General features: G+C 47.5%; 1 protein-coding gene across 1 annotated transcript in view; it reads right to left on the bottom strand.

Annotated features, from left to right (window-relative positions):
• The window catches only part of LOC119379295 (nose resistant to fluoxetine protein 6-like), a 61,631-nt gene extending 46,134 nt beyond the window's left edge, over window positions 1–15,497 (bottom strand). The window contains exon 1 of the mRNA XM_037648566.2: window positions 15,095–15,497. Within this exon, the coding sequence (XP_037504494.1) occupies window positions 15,095–15,428 (334 nt within the window). The 5' untranslated portion in view covers window positions 15,429–15,497. The remainder of the gene's footprint in view (window positions 1–15,094) is intronic.
• Window positions 15,498–17,222: the final 1,725 nt, after the last annotated feature.

The raw sequence follows: 17,222 nt of genomic DNA, 5'->3' as shown, positions 1-17,222 counted from the left end.
AGCAGCTGGACCGGACTTGTTAATCAGATCTGTTCGTGATCGCGGTTACGAGGGGTCTAAGTGTGGTGAAGTGCGAGGTATAGTACAGCTAGTGGAAATCCTGGATGCCTCTTACGATGAAATGATCTATGATGCCTCCTGTCGTGGACGTCGCAGCGAGGTCTTTTCATGCCCTCTCCACATCCAATCCGTCCTTCACGCAGTATAAGGACCAATCATTTTTGGGTCTTGATAAATCAATGTTGAAGACACCGGTAATGATGAGAGGCCTGGTTCTCTCAGCAGGTTTATTGTTTGAAGCATTGACGCCGGTTTTTGCGTAATCCACATGGTCCACGTTGCAGACCACGTGGATGAGTGGATGGTAGTTGAGCGTCTTCCAGGGGTGTTCTGTCTTCAGTTTCCTCACTTTCCTTGCGTCCGCCGCGGTGATGTAGCGGTTAAGGTGCTCGGCTGCTGACCCGAAGTTCGCGGGTTCGATCTCGGCCGCGGCGGTCGCATTTCGATAGAGGCAAAATGCTGGATGCCCGTGTTCTGTGCGATCTCGGTACACGTTAAAGAATACCCAATGGCCAAAATTTCCGGAGCATTCGCTACGGCGTCTCTCATATCATATCGTGGTTTTCAGACGTAAAACCCCAACAATTATTATTATTATCACTTTCCTTGCGTGTCAATGTGTGTGTTCGCAGATACTGTGTTGGTTGAGACTCTGTATCACCTGTGGCACATACCCGCATAACATGAACTCTGGTTTACGGGTATGTGCCACACGTGACTGAGAGAAAGGGTTTCATGACGTACGCGACAGGTATTTTGCGTTATTCATGTCGTGACCAGGGAATCGTGTTCGTCATACACTGGTCCCCTGCTAGGCCAATTTTGGTATATTACAAGTTATGGAGACGACCAGGAGAGCGCCCAGACGTAGGCGGATAGATAGATAGATAGATAGATAGATAGATAGATAGATAGATAGATAGATAGATAGATAGATAGATAGATAGATAGATAGATAGATAGATAGATAGATAGATAGATAGATAGATAGATAGATAGATAGATAGATAGATAGATAGAAACGGTCAAAGTGCCTGAGGTTCGCTAAGAAATGCTGCGCATTTAACAAAACGAGATGTAGAAAGTGCTGTAGCGAGCCGACCGTCGGTATGACCCCTTTTCCAATACCGGGGCACGATTTGCGGTTTAAGCCCGCTGGGAGCGCGCTTTGCAACGGTTAGCAGGTGTGGCGCGATCGCGACGCATGATTACGTGTATAGCGTAGCACCCACGTACCACTACTTAGTATGTTGATACCAAACCCGTATAACTCGAAATACAAGGAAGAAGTACAAGACACACAGAAGCGGGAAAAAGGAAACACCACGCAACAGCAGCAGAAGCAAGCCAAGCGAATACCGCTACCTACGTCTTGGATAATCCCGTGTAAATTTTTCAGGTTGACGATCCTATTGCTAACACGATAATATGCTGAGTAGAGCACTGCACGGGCCGTGAATCTCGGCCCGGCTCCGGCATTCCTTGAATTTTACCCGCCCGAACCCAGCCCGGTTACTGAAAACGAGACACGGGCCTGGCCGGAACCCGAGAAAACATTACACCTACCCGGCCCGGCCCGGCCCGGCCCGACCCGACCCGACCCGACCCGACCCGACCGCAGATCGGGCCCTACAGGGGGCCCGAATCAGTAATCTAGTAAGTAGGATTGGCAGCAGGTGAACGAAGACATTTCAGTATATTTTCGGGGATCGTTCCAGTTTGGTCATCAAGGCGCGAAAAAGCTTCTCGACGCTTTCTCATTAGGTGCATATGATTCGAGGTAAGGAGACATCTGCTGGCACGGCATTCATAACTGTCTTTCTTCGAGCCAGATATTTGGCCAAACGAATATACTCCCCCCCCCCCCCCCCACCCATCTTGTTTAATAGACCTATACTACTCCTGCACATTGCACCGCTGTTGCGGCAGTATCATGTAGCTATCGCACCATATAGCGGAATAAGACGAAAGCTCACACATTAACAATGCGGGTACGCAAGGCAGGCGACGCATGCCCATTTCGCGTTGCATGACTACTGCGTGACGGAGGAACGGAAAAAGAATGTTTTTCTATAATGATTCTACGTAACGACACGCCGCACAGAGCTTTCGTTTTAGTGGACGGCTGGAACTTTCAAGAACGTTTCCCCGCTTTGGAGTTCTGTGATCGCTCTTGCGATGATGAGTGATATGTATAAATTTATTATATTACATTTATTACTGCGTTTACAAAAGAATATTTGGGATATCAAATAATAACGAATGCAAATAGAGCATTGACAGTGATGCTACCGAGGACTTCCGATTTGGAGCAATTTTTGGAGCAGCAAAATTTCCGTTTTGGAGCACTTTGGAGCAGCAAAATTTTCATCTTGGAGCACTTTGGAGCAGATATTGTTGCATCTGGGAGCACTCTGGAGCAGCGAATTTCACATCCTGGAGTGCACTACAGAAGCATATTCCAATAATATTCAAGCACCGGAATATTACTATGGGGCTCTTGTGAAGGCTAGAAATATTTCGATTCATTGCAGATCTCATGGAAAAAATCATCTCAGGAGAACTCCATACTTCACTCGCTAATGTAAAAATAAGGGCTCATGCAGTTGAGTGTTCTGAATTAACCTCTTCGGCGGTTATTTTCGACACTATCAAATAAACAGAATGCCAGATCAACAAAATTGCACTTTATGAAATAACACTCTAAATACATCTATGTGGTTATCAGCAGACATTGTAGACAAACGCCGTGACGTACAGCAGTGCCTCAATGCCAAAGAGCCACACTGTCCCTAAAGCATTCCCCTAAGAAAACTCCAAGGCGAAAGCCAGGTTCTTTTTCTCGATCGACGGGTTGATCCTCCCCCTCTTCTCTGCAAGCTATCTGCACCTCACCTGGTTTTGCGCTAGCTCCATGATAGGCGCACCGATTACGGAAGCAGTGTAAAGCGACGATGTCGTGATGGCGCCATCACGTGACATCACGATATATGACGCCATGATGACGTCACAAGTTTTGACGATCTATGACGTGATGAGGACGTCATCACATGATTATTTTTTGCATTAATCGATTGACACCGCCAACGGTCAATTTTCGTGTTTGATGAAGCATCTGATGCTTTCGCATTAATATTGCGTATTGAACGTTAACAACCTGGCCTTACATACAAAACTGTCCTCCACCATGTCACCTCCTTGCCATGCGCGAAACAGCTTCGCTTATCATCCACTTCACAGAGTGAAATGGCTCCTCAACTTTTTCTAAATGTTTATTGTGATAACAATTATATGGACGCTCTCCGCGGATTTTGCCGTCGCCATTGCCGTAATTTTCTGTATAAAGACCAAATTAATAACATCACCACGCACATTCTAGCCGCGGGTAAAAGCTTGCGACCGCTGGCGACGAACGCGGCTGAAGCGGAGATTAAGCTAGCCGGCTGTCTGTCTCCGTCGCACGGACAGCGCATGAGATAACATCTTCCCGCGTGTGGGCCTGCCGTCGATTTCTCATCAAACAGAGAGGAAACGCCCCGCCCGTCTTTCGTAAGGAGCATGAAAGGACGCCAGAGGAGCGGGGGGGGGGGAAGGGGACCGCATCGTTCGAAGGGCGCAGTAGCTTGCACGGGCGCCAACTCGAGGCATCAGGAGACGGCTCGGCTCGTAAGCTTGCTGTGCTCTCAACGCTGCTTACTTGGTGTTTAGAGAACTCAGAGCAAGAAAACGCATTGGTTCCTGGAGCGTCCATATTCCCTTAAACCAGTGTTTTGTTGAGTTACGCGAGATCGAATCCAAAAGAGTCAGCTGCTAGCCTTACATCGTTTAACAATACAATTTGTTTGTATCGCATTCATTGCTTCGCCCTTAAGCGAAACTGAGTTTTTTTACCCGTCAGCTGTTGACCCCCGAAAGCGAGGGGCGGACGTGTAACATGGGGTAACCGCTTCATTGTGGGCCGTCAGCGACGGGCCCGCTACTGACAGCTGCGCATTTGCGGCTGCTCCGACCAGGACATATGCTTTTATTATTGAGATGACATTTTTAAAAAGCAAGCAAAAAATTCGAATTGGAAACCTAGCACGTGAGCTCGAAAGAACAGGGCCTTTTAGGGGGTATTTACCGCAGAGTGATTAAACTCGGACGTGCTGGTATAAGCAATTACGAAAAAGCTCTTCCGAATGAAGTATATCCGAGGAAAAGTGTGAACGCGTTTCCACCGTTCGCGTGCTCTTCCATAAACGCGAAGCAAGGAAAATTCAATATTGTTCCATATATATACTTCTAGCGATCCCAGATTTCATTCCGCGATGTCCGGAAACAGAAGTGACAGACATTTTAGCAGCACACATGTAGATAATACTGAACATTGCTTTCCTTACATGCCGTGCGACGCTTGAAACGAGCTATCAGCAGCGTTTCTAGAACAGACGACGTTCGCCGATGAATCGCCGTCGCCCTTTCTCGCTACCGAGAGGCCTAGACGTCACGAGCCTCTGCGGAGAGCACGTTTGGCTGTCGAGCCGACTTGCAGAACAGAAGCTGCGTCGGCACCGTGCATGGCATCGCGGCTTATTCGGGACGCACGCGCGAGCGCTATTTATTCAGCGGAATAATTCTTGGTCCATGGTTGCGTCTTTGGCAGCCCCAAGATCAAGCTGCACATGTTCTGACGCGCCGGCCGTGCGATTGCCGGTGATAGACGGCCCCAAACCCGAGACTTTGGCGCAGTTTGGCGCAATTTTCGTCGATATTATCAGGATGGCGCAGTAAATACAATTTGGCGCACTTTGGCGCAGTTGGCGCAGGAGTGGAATCACTGCATTGAATACCGAGATAACTATATAAGCACCTGGTCAAATTTTAGCTGGCCTGTTTCACATAAATCAAGTCGTCCAATATGCAAAAAGCAAAAGAAGTTCATTATTTCGCCCTCATAAAACTTCTCCAAATAGCTTACCTCATACAAAAACAGTGTTTTTTAGATAAAATGTGTGGAATATATATGAATACACAACGTATGTGGAACGATTTGAGCAAGGACCAAGCCCGGCCCGACCCGAGCCCATTATCTCAACCCCGGGCCTGGCCATAAGCCTTGAGCGTCAGACCCAAGCCCGGCCAGGGCCCGCCGTGAACACTACGGGCCGGTCCCAGCCGGGCCCGGGTTTTCGGGTAGGCCTGAGCATGTGCAGTGTTCTAGTTGCGACAGTAAAGCAAAACGACCAATAATTGTAAGTCTTTCATTTTTCAAGGAAAAACGAATGATTCTGTCGAACGCCAAGAAACTTAAAGGGACAGAGTACGGTATAGGGAACCCAAGCTCGAGTTTGGGCACGACGCTCGCGGGGCCGTGCTACGCGTTACTGGGGATAGGCGCTGCCGGCGAACGCGGTTTGTCGCCGGATTTGGCAGCATCGGTGGCAAGGACATGCGCGCATGCGCTCCTCATTCGGGCCGGAGTGCTGCTAGTCAGCAATAAATAGTTACACTGTGAGGCACCACAGATGCAATCCTAGAGCTCTGCGCGTGCGCGGAAGCGGGGGCGGCAGTGTTGTGGCGAAAGACGCGCCGTGGATATTCCCAGTTACGAAAAGAGCAGTGGCGCCACTCGACGTTGCTTTGGAAGCCTATTGACTAAGATTACTCAGGTGAAACGCGCGGTATCAGAAGAAACTATGGCAATGTGCTGAAGTTAGAAAGGTAGACAAAAAAGTTATACTGAGCTTTGATAAGCTTATCATAAATAGTAGGGCTTTTCATTGGGATAAGGACAGAGAGCAGGTTGTCCCACTTTCGAAATCATGGCCAACGAATAAAAGCAGTGACCAAGAATACAAAGCTCTCGTCTGATTAGTTAACTGCAGAAGCATAATAAATAAATTAAATCAGCTTGTTGGTTTGATAGAGTCGATAGAAGAAGATATTGTAATGGGCACTGAATCTTGGCTCAATCTAACTATTAGTGATAGTGAAGTGTTTCCACAAGATTACGCAGTCTACCGTAAAAATTGGCCTCGCCTCGGAGCGGACGCTTTTCTACTTGTTTATTTAACACTGCAGTCTTGCGCTCTAAATATTTGTCACGATTCTATTGAAGCAATATGCTGTAAAATTCAGCTGCCTAACAATTCTAGTTTTGTTTTTGGCGTGGTTTACCGTGCGCCGAACTCTGATTCGCGCACAATCCGGGCTTTGTATGAGGTTGTCTCTGAAGTGTCTGGAGAAGTCATTTTGTTCTGTGGTGATTTTAATCTGCCGGATCTGGGCGTGCGTGATGATCATTGCGACATTATTAATAGTTGCACTGCGAATACTAAAATGAAAAAGGTCGTAGACACATTCGGCCTAGTACAATACGTAAGGGAACTAACACGCGGGAGCAATGTCCTAGGTTTGTCGTTTTCAAGCTCACCTTACATAGTATATATAGCTGTACCTGGAATTAGCGATGATTCGGCAGTTGCTGCGACAGTGAAAACCAAAATTTAACGATTTACTACTTGCGAGAACAGCAAGGTATTTTTCTATGATAAGGGATATTATGAAAATATAAACGAAAAACTTCTTCAATACCTGCTGCTCTTGAGTGTGTGGTGGACGAATGTGATTTACACGAGCAGTGAAATACGCTCAACCTTGCGAATGAATATATAGCGAACGTGCACCCTTCCAAACTTAAAAAGCGTAAAAATCCTTCGGTTACAACAGCCATTATACGAATAATATAAAAAAACGGATTTTTGCGCAGTATAAAAAAAAAACGAAGAGTAAAGCTCATCACGAGAGGTTGGCACGTTTAACGCGTGATTTTAAACGAAGTAGCAAGATCACAAAAGAAGACTATGTCAAAGGACTAAATGACAGCCTGAAAACAAATCCTAAGCTTTTTTGGTTGTATTTAAGGGGTGTTGATCAAGTGATATGGGCATTCCAGAAATCGCATGCAATAACCAAGACGTCACGGATGACGAAAATAAGGCAACGTTTTAAAATGAGATTTCTGTTCGGTATTTCTCCCAGCAAAATCAGACCGTTTAAAGACCCCTTTTAACAATGTGCCACTTATGACACCGGTGGAACTCAGCGTGCCCGGTATCAAAAAGTTGTTGGAGCAACTGGATAAAACCAAAGCAGTTGGTCCTGACGGCATCTTGCCTCGCGTGCTAAAGCGCTGTGCTGCATCTTTCTCACTTAATCTTTTCGTTGTCTTTACACATTCACTCTGCGCCAGTGAACTGCCGAACTATGGGAAGATAGCACACGTTGTGCCAATTCATAAGGGCGGTTCAAAAAAAGATGTCCAAAATTACAGGCCCGTTTAACTGGCATGTATCATATGCAAGGTAATGGAGCACATCATCTACGTGGTCACCATGAGCCACCTCACAGAGAACAATATCCGAATTAAAGAAAAGCATGGCTTTCACAAGGGCTTTTCCTCCACTAAACAATTTGTGGAATTATATCGTGATTTAGTATGGGAAATTGATGCTGAGGGCCAGATGGATTGCTTATTTTTAGATTTTCGGAATGTCTTCGACACAGTTACACGCTCACTTCTTATTTACAAACTTAAGCAGCTAGGCATACGTAATGATGTCATCAAGTGGATTGAGAATTTCTTGTCGGAGCGCAGCCAGTGTGTGAAGTTATTGGTAAAAAGTCGAGTTATGTAAATGTCACCTCCGAAGTCCCACAGTGCTCTGTATTGGGACACATGTTATTTTTTATCTGTATTAATGATATAAATTTACGTATTACGTCATCCTTCTTACGTCATTTGCAGATGAGTGCATGGTGTATCTAAAAATATCTCGTGATCAGTAAGTGACAGCACTTTAGAGAGACTTGAGGAGAATACATGACTGGTGTAAACAATGGGACATGTGTTTGGACGTTAAAAAGTGCATTCATATGAGCTTCACTAAAAAACAAAAAGCACTGATAAATAACTACTGTATTAGTAAGGAGGTGGCGACCACAGTTGATGTTTTCAAGTACCTAGGTGTCATGTTTTCCGCTGATTGTTCATGAAATGCGTATATCAGAGAGATAGTTGGTAAAGCTGGAAGGGCGCAGAACTTTGTTAAACGAAACCTGAGATGTCGCGAGTTTGAATTAAACTGGAATGTGTTTATACTACATTTGTAAGACCGATATTAGAGTATGCCTGCGCACTATGGGATCTACCGGAAACCACTCTCATTTCTCAGATAGAAAGCATTCACAACAGAGCGGTTGGGTATGTCCTGGGCAGGTGCTGCGCAGGTACTGAGAACAGAGGTGTTGCAATGATGAAGAAAAAATTGAACTGGGAATTGTTGTCTTCACGCCGATAAAAATTTAGACTGAAACTGTTTATTGAGACATATCTCAAAGTTGGAATTAATAAGGAAATTTACCTGAAGTCACCTTTTTTACATTTCTAAGCGTAACGGCCATAAACTCAAAATCCGTGAATACTGGCCCAGGACGTGCATGTTCGCTAATTATTTTTTTTAAAAATGTGTAGCGGAATGGAACAAGCTGTCTGTAGAGCAAGTATGTTGTCAAAATCAAGAAATGTTTGTATCTGTGTTGTCCTCTAAGCGTCGTCCAAGTTTTTACATAGGTGTTAATAAAGCCGTTTTCGTAAGCTGTGCCAAATTACTGACGAGTGCCGTTGCTGCCACGTGGCCTGCTGCCTCAGCAATTCCCAAATTTGATTGAGAAACAAATCCCGCCCGTATAGCAAACACCTTGGCCAACGAAACGCAACTTCACCGTTTTTACACGTGGACCCCCGAACGTGCAGGCAGTGTCGATACAGGCAGTGTCGCCACTTGACTAAATCCTTGACATCTTGGGAAATGCGCGTAGAACGGCACGATACTATATATAAACGCCAGCAGAGTCTCCCAATTGTAAATCGCTCTAATTACAGACAATTGCTGTTCCTCATTGCTCGTTCTATATCGTAAGGATTTTGCATTTTTAGCAACGACAAGTGCAGCCACAAGATACTACGTGGGTGGAAAGGTTGCTCCCCATTTTTGAGTCGAGTATCTAAGCAGGATCTACTGACACGGCCTATCAGATCACGGTTTGTTTGACCTATATGTATAGTATACCCGGCCGCAATAAATTAGGATGTGCTTCTCGCTCTAAGCATGACGTGTGGACTTCGTTCGCTTTAATCCCACGCACAATGATCCCAGTTTGTTCAGAACGGATAACGAAACGTTCCCACTCTACCAGCAATTTCTTCGTACATAGGCGATAACCACGGTGATCTTCAGTTCTGTTGACTCTAGCTCTGCAGGAAAATGATGCGTACATGTCGTCGCTAAAAGCTTATCTTCGATGCCACGCTGTAGCAAAATCTACAATTCCTTGGTAAATGTCATTTGCTATTGGTCGGCCATCCGCGCTAACATGCTCGGCACCGGGATTCCTGAAATTTGCTCTAACAAGCAATTTTGGCTCAAGAACTATTTTTAATGCGGCGTCAAAAGGGGGCCGCATATATGTGAATATACATAAAGCAGGAACATACATATAAGCTGTGCAGAGAGTATCGAACCCTCAAAAATTTTCCCACGTAAGGCAATATCTGTAGCGCTTGACTTGCTGATCTAACCCCATCGTTCAGCCAAATTATTGTGCTAGAATGCCAGCATACTTTGCAAGTACGTGGAAGACAGTGAATCGCCCGAACGGTGTCCGGCGATGAAGCGTATAATGAACACGCACCGTTTTCCATAGGCGTGCTCAGTGTTATCCGTTATGGGCGGCCAATCACCCCACCCCCGTTGGTCGAGTCCGAAAGAAAACTATAATAATATCTGGGGTTTACCGTCCCAAAACCACGATATGATTATGAGAGACGCCGTAGTGGAGGGCTCCGGAAATTTCGACCACCTGGGGTTCTTTAACGTGCACCTAAATCTAAGCCCACGGGCCTCAAACATTTTCGCTTCCATCGAAAATACAGCCGCCGTGGCCGGGATTCGATCCCGCGGCCTTCGGGTCAGCAGTCGAACGCCATAACCACTAGGCCACCGGGGCGAGGCCGAAAGAACTAGCTCCGCAATGGATGCAAAAATCAAAATAAAGCGATGACGTGTTCGCAGGAGTACTCGCAAGTCCTTTCTTCTGTTTTTTTTTTACCAATATGAATACCGTTACATAGGCACGTATAGCAAGATTTTTCCCAATATTTCATACTGTCTCCACCTGTACTTTATTTGGACTTATTATGTAGAGTGAGGTGATGGCCTGCTCGCAGAATTATACCTGGAGCATGTATGCATGCTGGTGCCGGCGCACTTCGAGTGGTCCGCAACGTCATCAAGCACTCATTTCAGAGAATCTGCAGCCAAGTGCAATTTGATTAGGTCTGTGCCGAGCACAAATATCTCCGCCTTTTCCTCTTACGTGCTATGATGCTCTGGGGCCGCCCGCTGTTCTTACATATAGGCGCACAGGGCGCCGCATGCACTCAGTGCACTGGTGGCGGCGGCGAGCAGCCGTCATTCCTCCGCGTTTCCTCAAAAGCACACGCGGGCTTTGCTTTCTGGCGTTTGTCAAGTTAATTTTAGCGGGGAGGAAGTTCCGTGGCTCGAAGACCCTCTTGGTGCCGGCTCGCACCGGATGCAGATTACGGAAGTTATGTGGACTCCTGTAAAGCGCGGAAGTCTGGGCGGGCTCACAGAAAAAAGAGAGAAAAAAAAGCGAAGAAAAAAAAAAACTGACGGGACAAGAAGGCGACAGGTTTGGGAAGTTGTGAGGAAGTTAGCACAGACGGCGACTAAACTGAGATAGCGATATTTGCCTGTTTGTTCCGGTTCTGGCATTGCTTACGTAAGCTTGCGTGTTTACTGCCCCGCTTGGCGGTCAAGAGGACCTTGCAAGCTGATGGAACCCGTTTACGCAACACCCGGTGTCCGGGAACAGGATTTGGTCTCAGGCTCGTGCTGGGGGTGAGTATGAGGATATAACGCTGATCTGAAGGAAAAACGTATACCGAGTGAAAGAGATGGTGTTTCCCTGTCGAGCTTGTGCGAAGGGCGGCGGGAGCTCGCGCTCCTGGCCCCGAAGGGTTATTTCCCAGTTTCTGTTACGTGAGCGAGTGCGATCCACCTTGAACAGTAAGGACGGCAAGCGTAAATAACAACGAACACTACTGGAACTAAGGTTGCAATTTGGGCCCGTTGTTTGCTATTAGTGGGTATAACATTGCGCATAAAGGAAACGGACACAAGAAGAGACCACGTAATGCACAGGGCGCCCTGTGTGTTACGTCGTCTCTTCTTGTGTCCGTGTCCTTTATGTGCAACGTTATACCCACGACTAGAACTACGCTTGTCGTATTCAGGCTCATCCTGATTTGTATAAGAAAGATTGGTCTATGAGACAGCTACGGGCATAAAATAGCGTTACTACTGACTAAGATGGTTAGCTTTATGCTTACTCCCACGCGGTCAAGTACAAAGCCTAGCCAAGCAACGAGCAACCTAGTTTTGCTGAACAGATGCGGCAGCCATAGAAGCATAGAAGCGGCTCCCATAGAAGAAGCCGTTGCACGTAGAAAGTTACAGGAATAAGCGGGCGTTTCCGGGAGTTTCGTTGACGTGGGAGACCAGTGGCGCACAGAAACCGCACACCGCCCACCGTCCTTCAGACGCCGCGCTTGGGTAATCCGTTGCCGAAGAGGGTCACGGCTCCCAAAGGTCGTCGGAGCCCTCATGCGTAACGGCGCGAGAAGCTCTACGTAGCGGAAAGGCCCGCTGCAATCGCCGGCTGCCTGCTTTGCGCCAGTCGCTGCACAAAGCCGATGCTTTGCGCGAACACCTTCTATGTCTCTTTGAAGGTATGGGTATTAGACTTTCACGTTCTTTTTTTTTCTTCTTTTTATTTAGCACGAGCTTCGCAGCCTCAAAGAACGATCATGTTGAACAAACGAATGCGTTCAACCGCGCAGAACAGCAACGTGTGCCCACTGGCCGGTTCCGTCAGAGTGTAAGCGCGGAGGAGCCTGTCGGCCAGTTTTTCCGTCTCGGCGAAACGGAAGGACTCAATCCACCATCGCGATGTCGATAAAGTATATAGCTGTGCGTCCCGGGTTATTTCCGAACTTCCTCCACGGCCATGTGCTCCTTGGGCCAGAGATAGAGCGAGGTTCCAAGCGTGGTTGATTGCGGGGCCGCTTAAGACGCGTGCCGAACTGATCGGCGGCTATACTCCGGGCACACGAGCACTGTTGTAACACTCCCTGAGCCTACGTCACTTTGTGGTCTCGTTAAGTCTGGCAGCTTTTACTAGTGACTCCACTACGGTTTCCGCATCGCGCTTCGAAGTTCACAGCCTGGAGGCACTGACGCACCCGGTGTCACATGAAAGCTCAGTGCACATCCACAAAGTGCACAGTCGGAGCCATTAGATCTTTCTTGTGTCGCCGAAGTCACAGATTGCTGACGTATTTATTTCAGAGCACAATATTTTTTTCTTGCATTCCGGTGTCGCCAAGATCTCAAAGTAAAGAAATCAGCAAAAAACAAAATCGTGCACTTCGGCACTCATTAATGTAGTTATCGAAGCTTTGCCGTGAAGCTGCAGACATTTAAGAGCTTTCCGCAAACACATTTATTATTTAATACATTTGAATTCCATGAACACTCTCTTAGACATAACACATTTACCGTGTCACCAGAACATCTACGAAATCGCTTCATCCTGTACCCAAAATTTACGCACAAATTGCCCGCGCAAGTGCCTCATGAAACTTTTTGATAACGGCATCTATTATTCAAACAACATTTTTTTCGGACAACGTAGGATGCTTACGAATTCTGTACAATTTCTCAGATATGGTGGTAACGATAATTGTCCACCTCAGCCAAGCTGAGCGATTCATGATTTTTTTAATTACATCATCCGCTGGTTATAGATGTCGTCCTGCCTTCGCCTAAACTCTGAGGAAGACGAGAAACTACAAGAATTTGGTTTTAATCTCAAAATTGTTTTGCTTCATACAATAAAATGGCGAAGTGGTAAAATTTATTAAAAGCACAAAACACCTATATTTTCCGCGAGTGGCCCTACCAAACTGGCAGTTAATGTTGGCTAACAGCTACATATGCATTACCTACAAACAACAAATGCAGGCGCGCGCACCCTTATAAAAATCGATAAATGCATTCAGTCCTACGAAGGCAAATACATGTTACATAATCGCGCATTACGTCATCATATAATCATCGCCGGATGGCGCACCTGAATGAAATGCGGTTCGTTGTAGCTGCAGTACGGGCCCTGTCTACGTATATTTCAACGAAGGAACTAATGATGCACCACGCACGAGTTGGAGAGCACCGAGCGCAGAAAGAATAATGCGTAACAGATGAGGCAATTTGGATACACTGACCCCCTTCTCGCGCCCAAGATCATAGGATAATGGGTCCTTGAATCGCGTGTGCACTGTTTTCCGGGCGGCCCTGTTAGCCGCTCCATTGCTGGCGCCACGGTCTATTTCCCCTTCTTTCTTTCTTTCTTTCTTTCTTTCTTTCTTTCTTTCTTTCTTTCTTTCTTTCTTTCTTTCTTTCTTTCTTTCTTTCTGTCGTATTCGTCTCGCCGCTTCATCCTGGCATTCTGGAGGAGACGGCCGTTGAGGAAAGATGGCTCTTAAGCGCCAGCTCCATACCGGCATTGACCGCTGGTAGATGCGGTAGCACGTACTGCAGGTCCCGGAACGGGAAGCGGCTACGGCATTCCACGCGCTGGTGCCGTCGACGTTGTGTTGTGTAACAGGTGGCGCATATCCCTTAAGACGCAGGAGAGAGACGCAAAGCTCGATACTACAAGGAAGAGTGCCAGCGTGCACGACCAACGCAACGAGGCGACCAGTGAACACGCTTCCATTTGCCGTTTCCCTAGGCAGACGTTCCGCCTTTCTTATACCATATAATTATGATCCCCAGGCTGCGTTGGAGACATTGAGTCATACCAACTCTTCTGTGCATCGCTGTAAAACCGCTGAAACGATTGTTTTCAATGTTACGTTAACAAAAGGACCACAGAAGAAAACTCGCGCAGTCAGAAATGCGTTCTGTGCATTGACAAAATTACGGGGAGAAGAGGCGAGGTGAGGGGGCGCATGTAGAGTTTTAAGCTCACCTGCTGCTGCGATATCCTGGCAGAGGTGCGACTACGGTCAAAAGTTGTTGTCATCAGCAGGAGAGGGAGGGGGTGGGTGCGACAGGCGCAATGGATTGGCAACTTTCTTTATTTCAATACTTGCACTTGGTTTGCGGGAAAAAATATGCGCATATGTTCACAAAACCTCATTCCTCCGTTTTATTCCGCGCATTAAAACTCATCAGCTCTGATCCGTGCTCTAAATCGTGCGCGCAAATACAGAGAGGCTGCATTCAAAATATTATGGGTCTGTTTAAATACACAATGCCTGAAGTCAATCGGGCCCGCGATGCAGGCGAGGAGATAGGCTTATCGGTCCCGACATGGGAGCGGCCCACTTCGGGCTAGGAAATTAGCGCGACCTGAAGGACCCGAATAAAGTTTTTCATACCATACCACATACATGTGCTGAACCTGCTTTGCTGTTTACTAGCAGCGAAATGCTTTGGTCACGTGGCCGAGAAGTTCTGGAGAAGTGCAAGAAAAATTGCTCTCTCAACATCAAGCATGATTCATACGGTTCACCTTTGTGTCTCCAATAGAAGTTTGCAGCACAGTCTTCTGCGAGGCTTACCCAAACAGTATATGCAGCAGTATTCGAAGGCAAAGGAAACATATCCAACCTAAATTATAGCGATAATGCGGAAGCCTTGGTCAACAGCAGGCAACCACGTACACTGCTGCTGTCTCAAGGCAGCCGCGGTGTGCGTGGTCTCGCGCGATTGTTCTGACATCGCTGCTATTAGGAGCAATCTGGACAACCACGACAGGTAATGTTCACGACGGTAGGATGAGAAACGAGAGATAAAAAGAAACAAGAACGAGATGTAAACGGATGCAGCACAAGCCAACTTACACCTGAGAGCCCAGGGCTCGAACTTGCGCATTCCCAGAAGCAGCCGGAATAGGGCCGCCGAGCAGTCACCGGTTACGTTGGAGCCGGTGCCCAGTGCCGTCATGCGGGGCAGTGACTCGTGGATGAGACGGTCCATGAGGGCCCGAAGCCGGCCCTCTACGTCCAGGTTGTCCGGCACAGTGGTGGCGCCGGCGGACGCTTCGCCGCCGGCCGTCGTGTCACCGCCGACGTCTTCTGCCACGGCGCGTGACACCTGTGGCTGAGTCGTGGCCGCCGCCGCGGCGACGAGATAGATGCAGACTGCGGCGACCGCGAGCGTCGTTCGTGTCCACATTGCGGGCGCCTCGGATAGTAGCAGCAGCTGTGCACGTTCGCGATGCTGTGGAGGGACACGAGTTGTTGTTCTCTGAAGGGGCCTCCGGTAAGAACTGAAACTCCTTTCGCCTGAATGGAGAGCAGAGGTTCCTTCCTTCATTCCTTTCGCCTTCTTTCGCTCCTTGCTGTGTTGTGCCTCTCTTCTCCCCCACTGTCTTCCACCTTCCGCCAGTCCGGCCGTCTGAGCTTCCTTCCTCCTAGAGGGCCCTCTCCTTCTTCCAGTTCCTCGAGGAAGTCCGGCGGAACAACGAGCCGCCCGCCGTTCGCTCGCCCATTTTTACAGGAGCAGGAAGATTGCCAGCATACGGGCACGGGGGCGGCGGCGTCAGAAGACGATACACCCTGTCTTATTTCGCGTGTTTGTATGTGCGTGTGTACATAGGCCCCGTTGACGAAAATGAATGACGCGCACAGCATGCGGCCGGGGCCGTCCTCATTGCGTGACCACGAGCTGGCCTTTCATCTTCGAGAGGCTCGCGGTTCCGCTTTCAGTGAAAAGGTAACTGTGATTATGGGTTTTCAGCACGGCTTTCAGTGTGCCGTACTGGTACCATTAGAAGTAACAGCCGCCGGAACAGTATCGTGTGCAGCCCCGTTTGGCAACACGACGTGGTCCTCGAGTCGATGGCTTCCTGAACGCTTCGTCTCACTATTGCGTCAGACGCGTGCCTTTGTGAGAACCCGATTATCGGCCAGCGACCGGGTGACTCGCTCGAGACAGGGATCATGCGCTTTGACTTGGCCTATTTTCGGAAACGATTTACGTCAGTCTCCGCAGTTTTTCCGATGTCTTTTTTCGGGAAGTCGTCATAGTGTCAGCGACCCCGGCAGGCGGATATAACGAAAGTAATACGTGCATAACATACCCAGTATATTATCTAAAATAGAAAAAAAGACAGACCGAAGCTGGTGCACCTATATGCGCTGCTTAAATTTAGAAAACCGATGCTCTTACATATTTTTGTGGTATTGTTCGACAATTGGGAAAATATATGGCAGATTTTATTTGATTCATTTTCGTTTAATATCCTGTGTTCGTTTTTTCTTACAGCGCGCAACAATGATGTCGAGGGCATGACGTCAGTGCGATGGAAAAACCTCTTTCGACTACCACCATTACACTTCCAGCAATAAATGCGGCCTATAGCTAAGAAAAGGCATTTGTGTTTCAAGGACCTGCGTGAAAACCTTTGATTTGTTTTCTTTCATTCTTTTCTCTCTCTCTCTCTTATTTGCTTCACCTCGCAAATACAGTGTGCTGCGTAAACTCTCCGAGTGAGCCGCAGCGATCACGTTGCTTGAGCCATCGAGCACACTGCACAATAGGTCACTAACATGGTGAATGAAATTGTGAATCGTTCTACGCACATCTTAATTCAAATGCAATATGTTTCCACAAAATGCCAGAACGCGCTACGTTTCTTCTATTATAGGACAGTCGGCGGATATGCAGGAAGAGTCCAAGGACCCATTAATTTTCGAATGCCGTTTTCGAGGCTTCAAGAATGGTTTAAAGCTGTGCTCAAGTTATATCGTGCGCGAACGCACCGTTACGTAATTGAAGGCGCCCAAAACTTGCGCGTTCAACGTGGCGAACAGCCCTGACACGAGGCGTAAAGTAACAATAAAAAAACAACGAGGCTCTGACACATTACAATCAGTGCTTTAGTCAAGTTCTTCTTCCTCCTTCGCTCTTCCTCAGTGTTTCAACCGGCTGAAACTGGTGCCTTATAACTAACCTTCCCTGCTGAAA

This window comes from Rhipicephalus sanguineus, chromosome 1, assembly GCF_013339695.2.
Source record: "Rhipicephalus sanguineus isolate Rsan-2018 chromosome 1, BIME_Rsan_1.4, whole genome shotgun sequence".
NCBI classification, from domain to species: Eukaryota; Metazoa; Arthropoda; class Arachnida; order Ixodida; family Ixodidae; genus Rhipicephalus; species Rhipicephalus sanguineus.
This window is presented reverse-complemented; position numbering and strand designations above follow the sequence as displayed.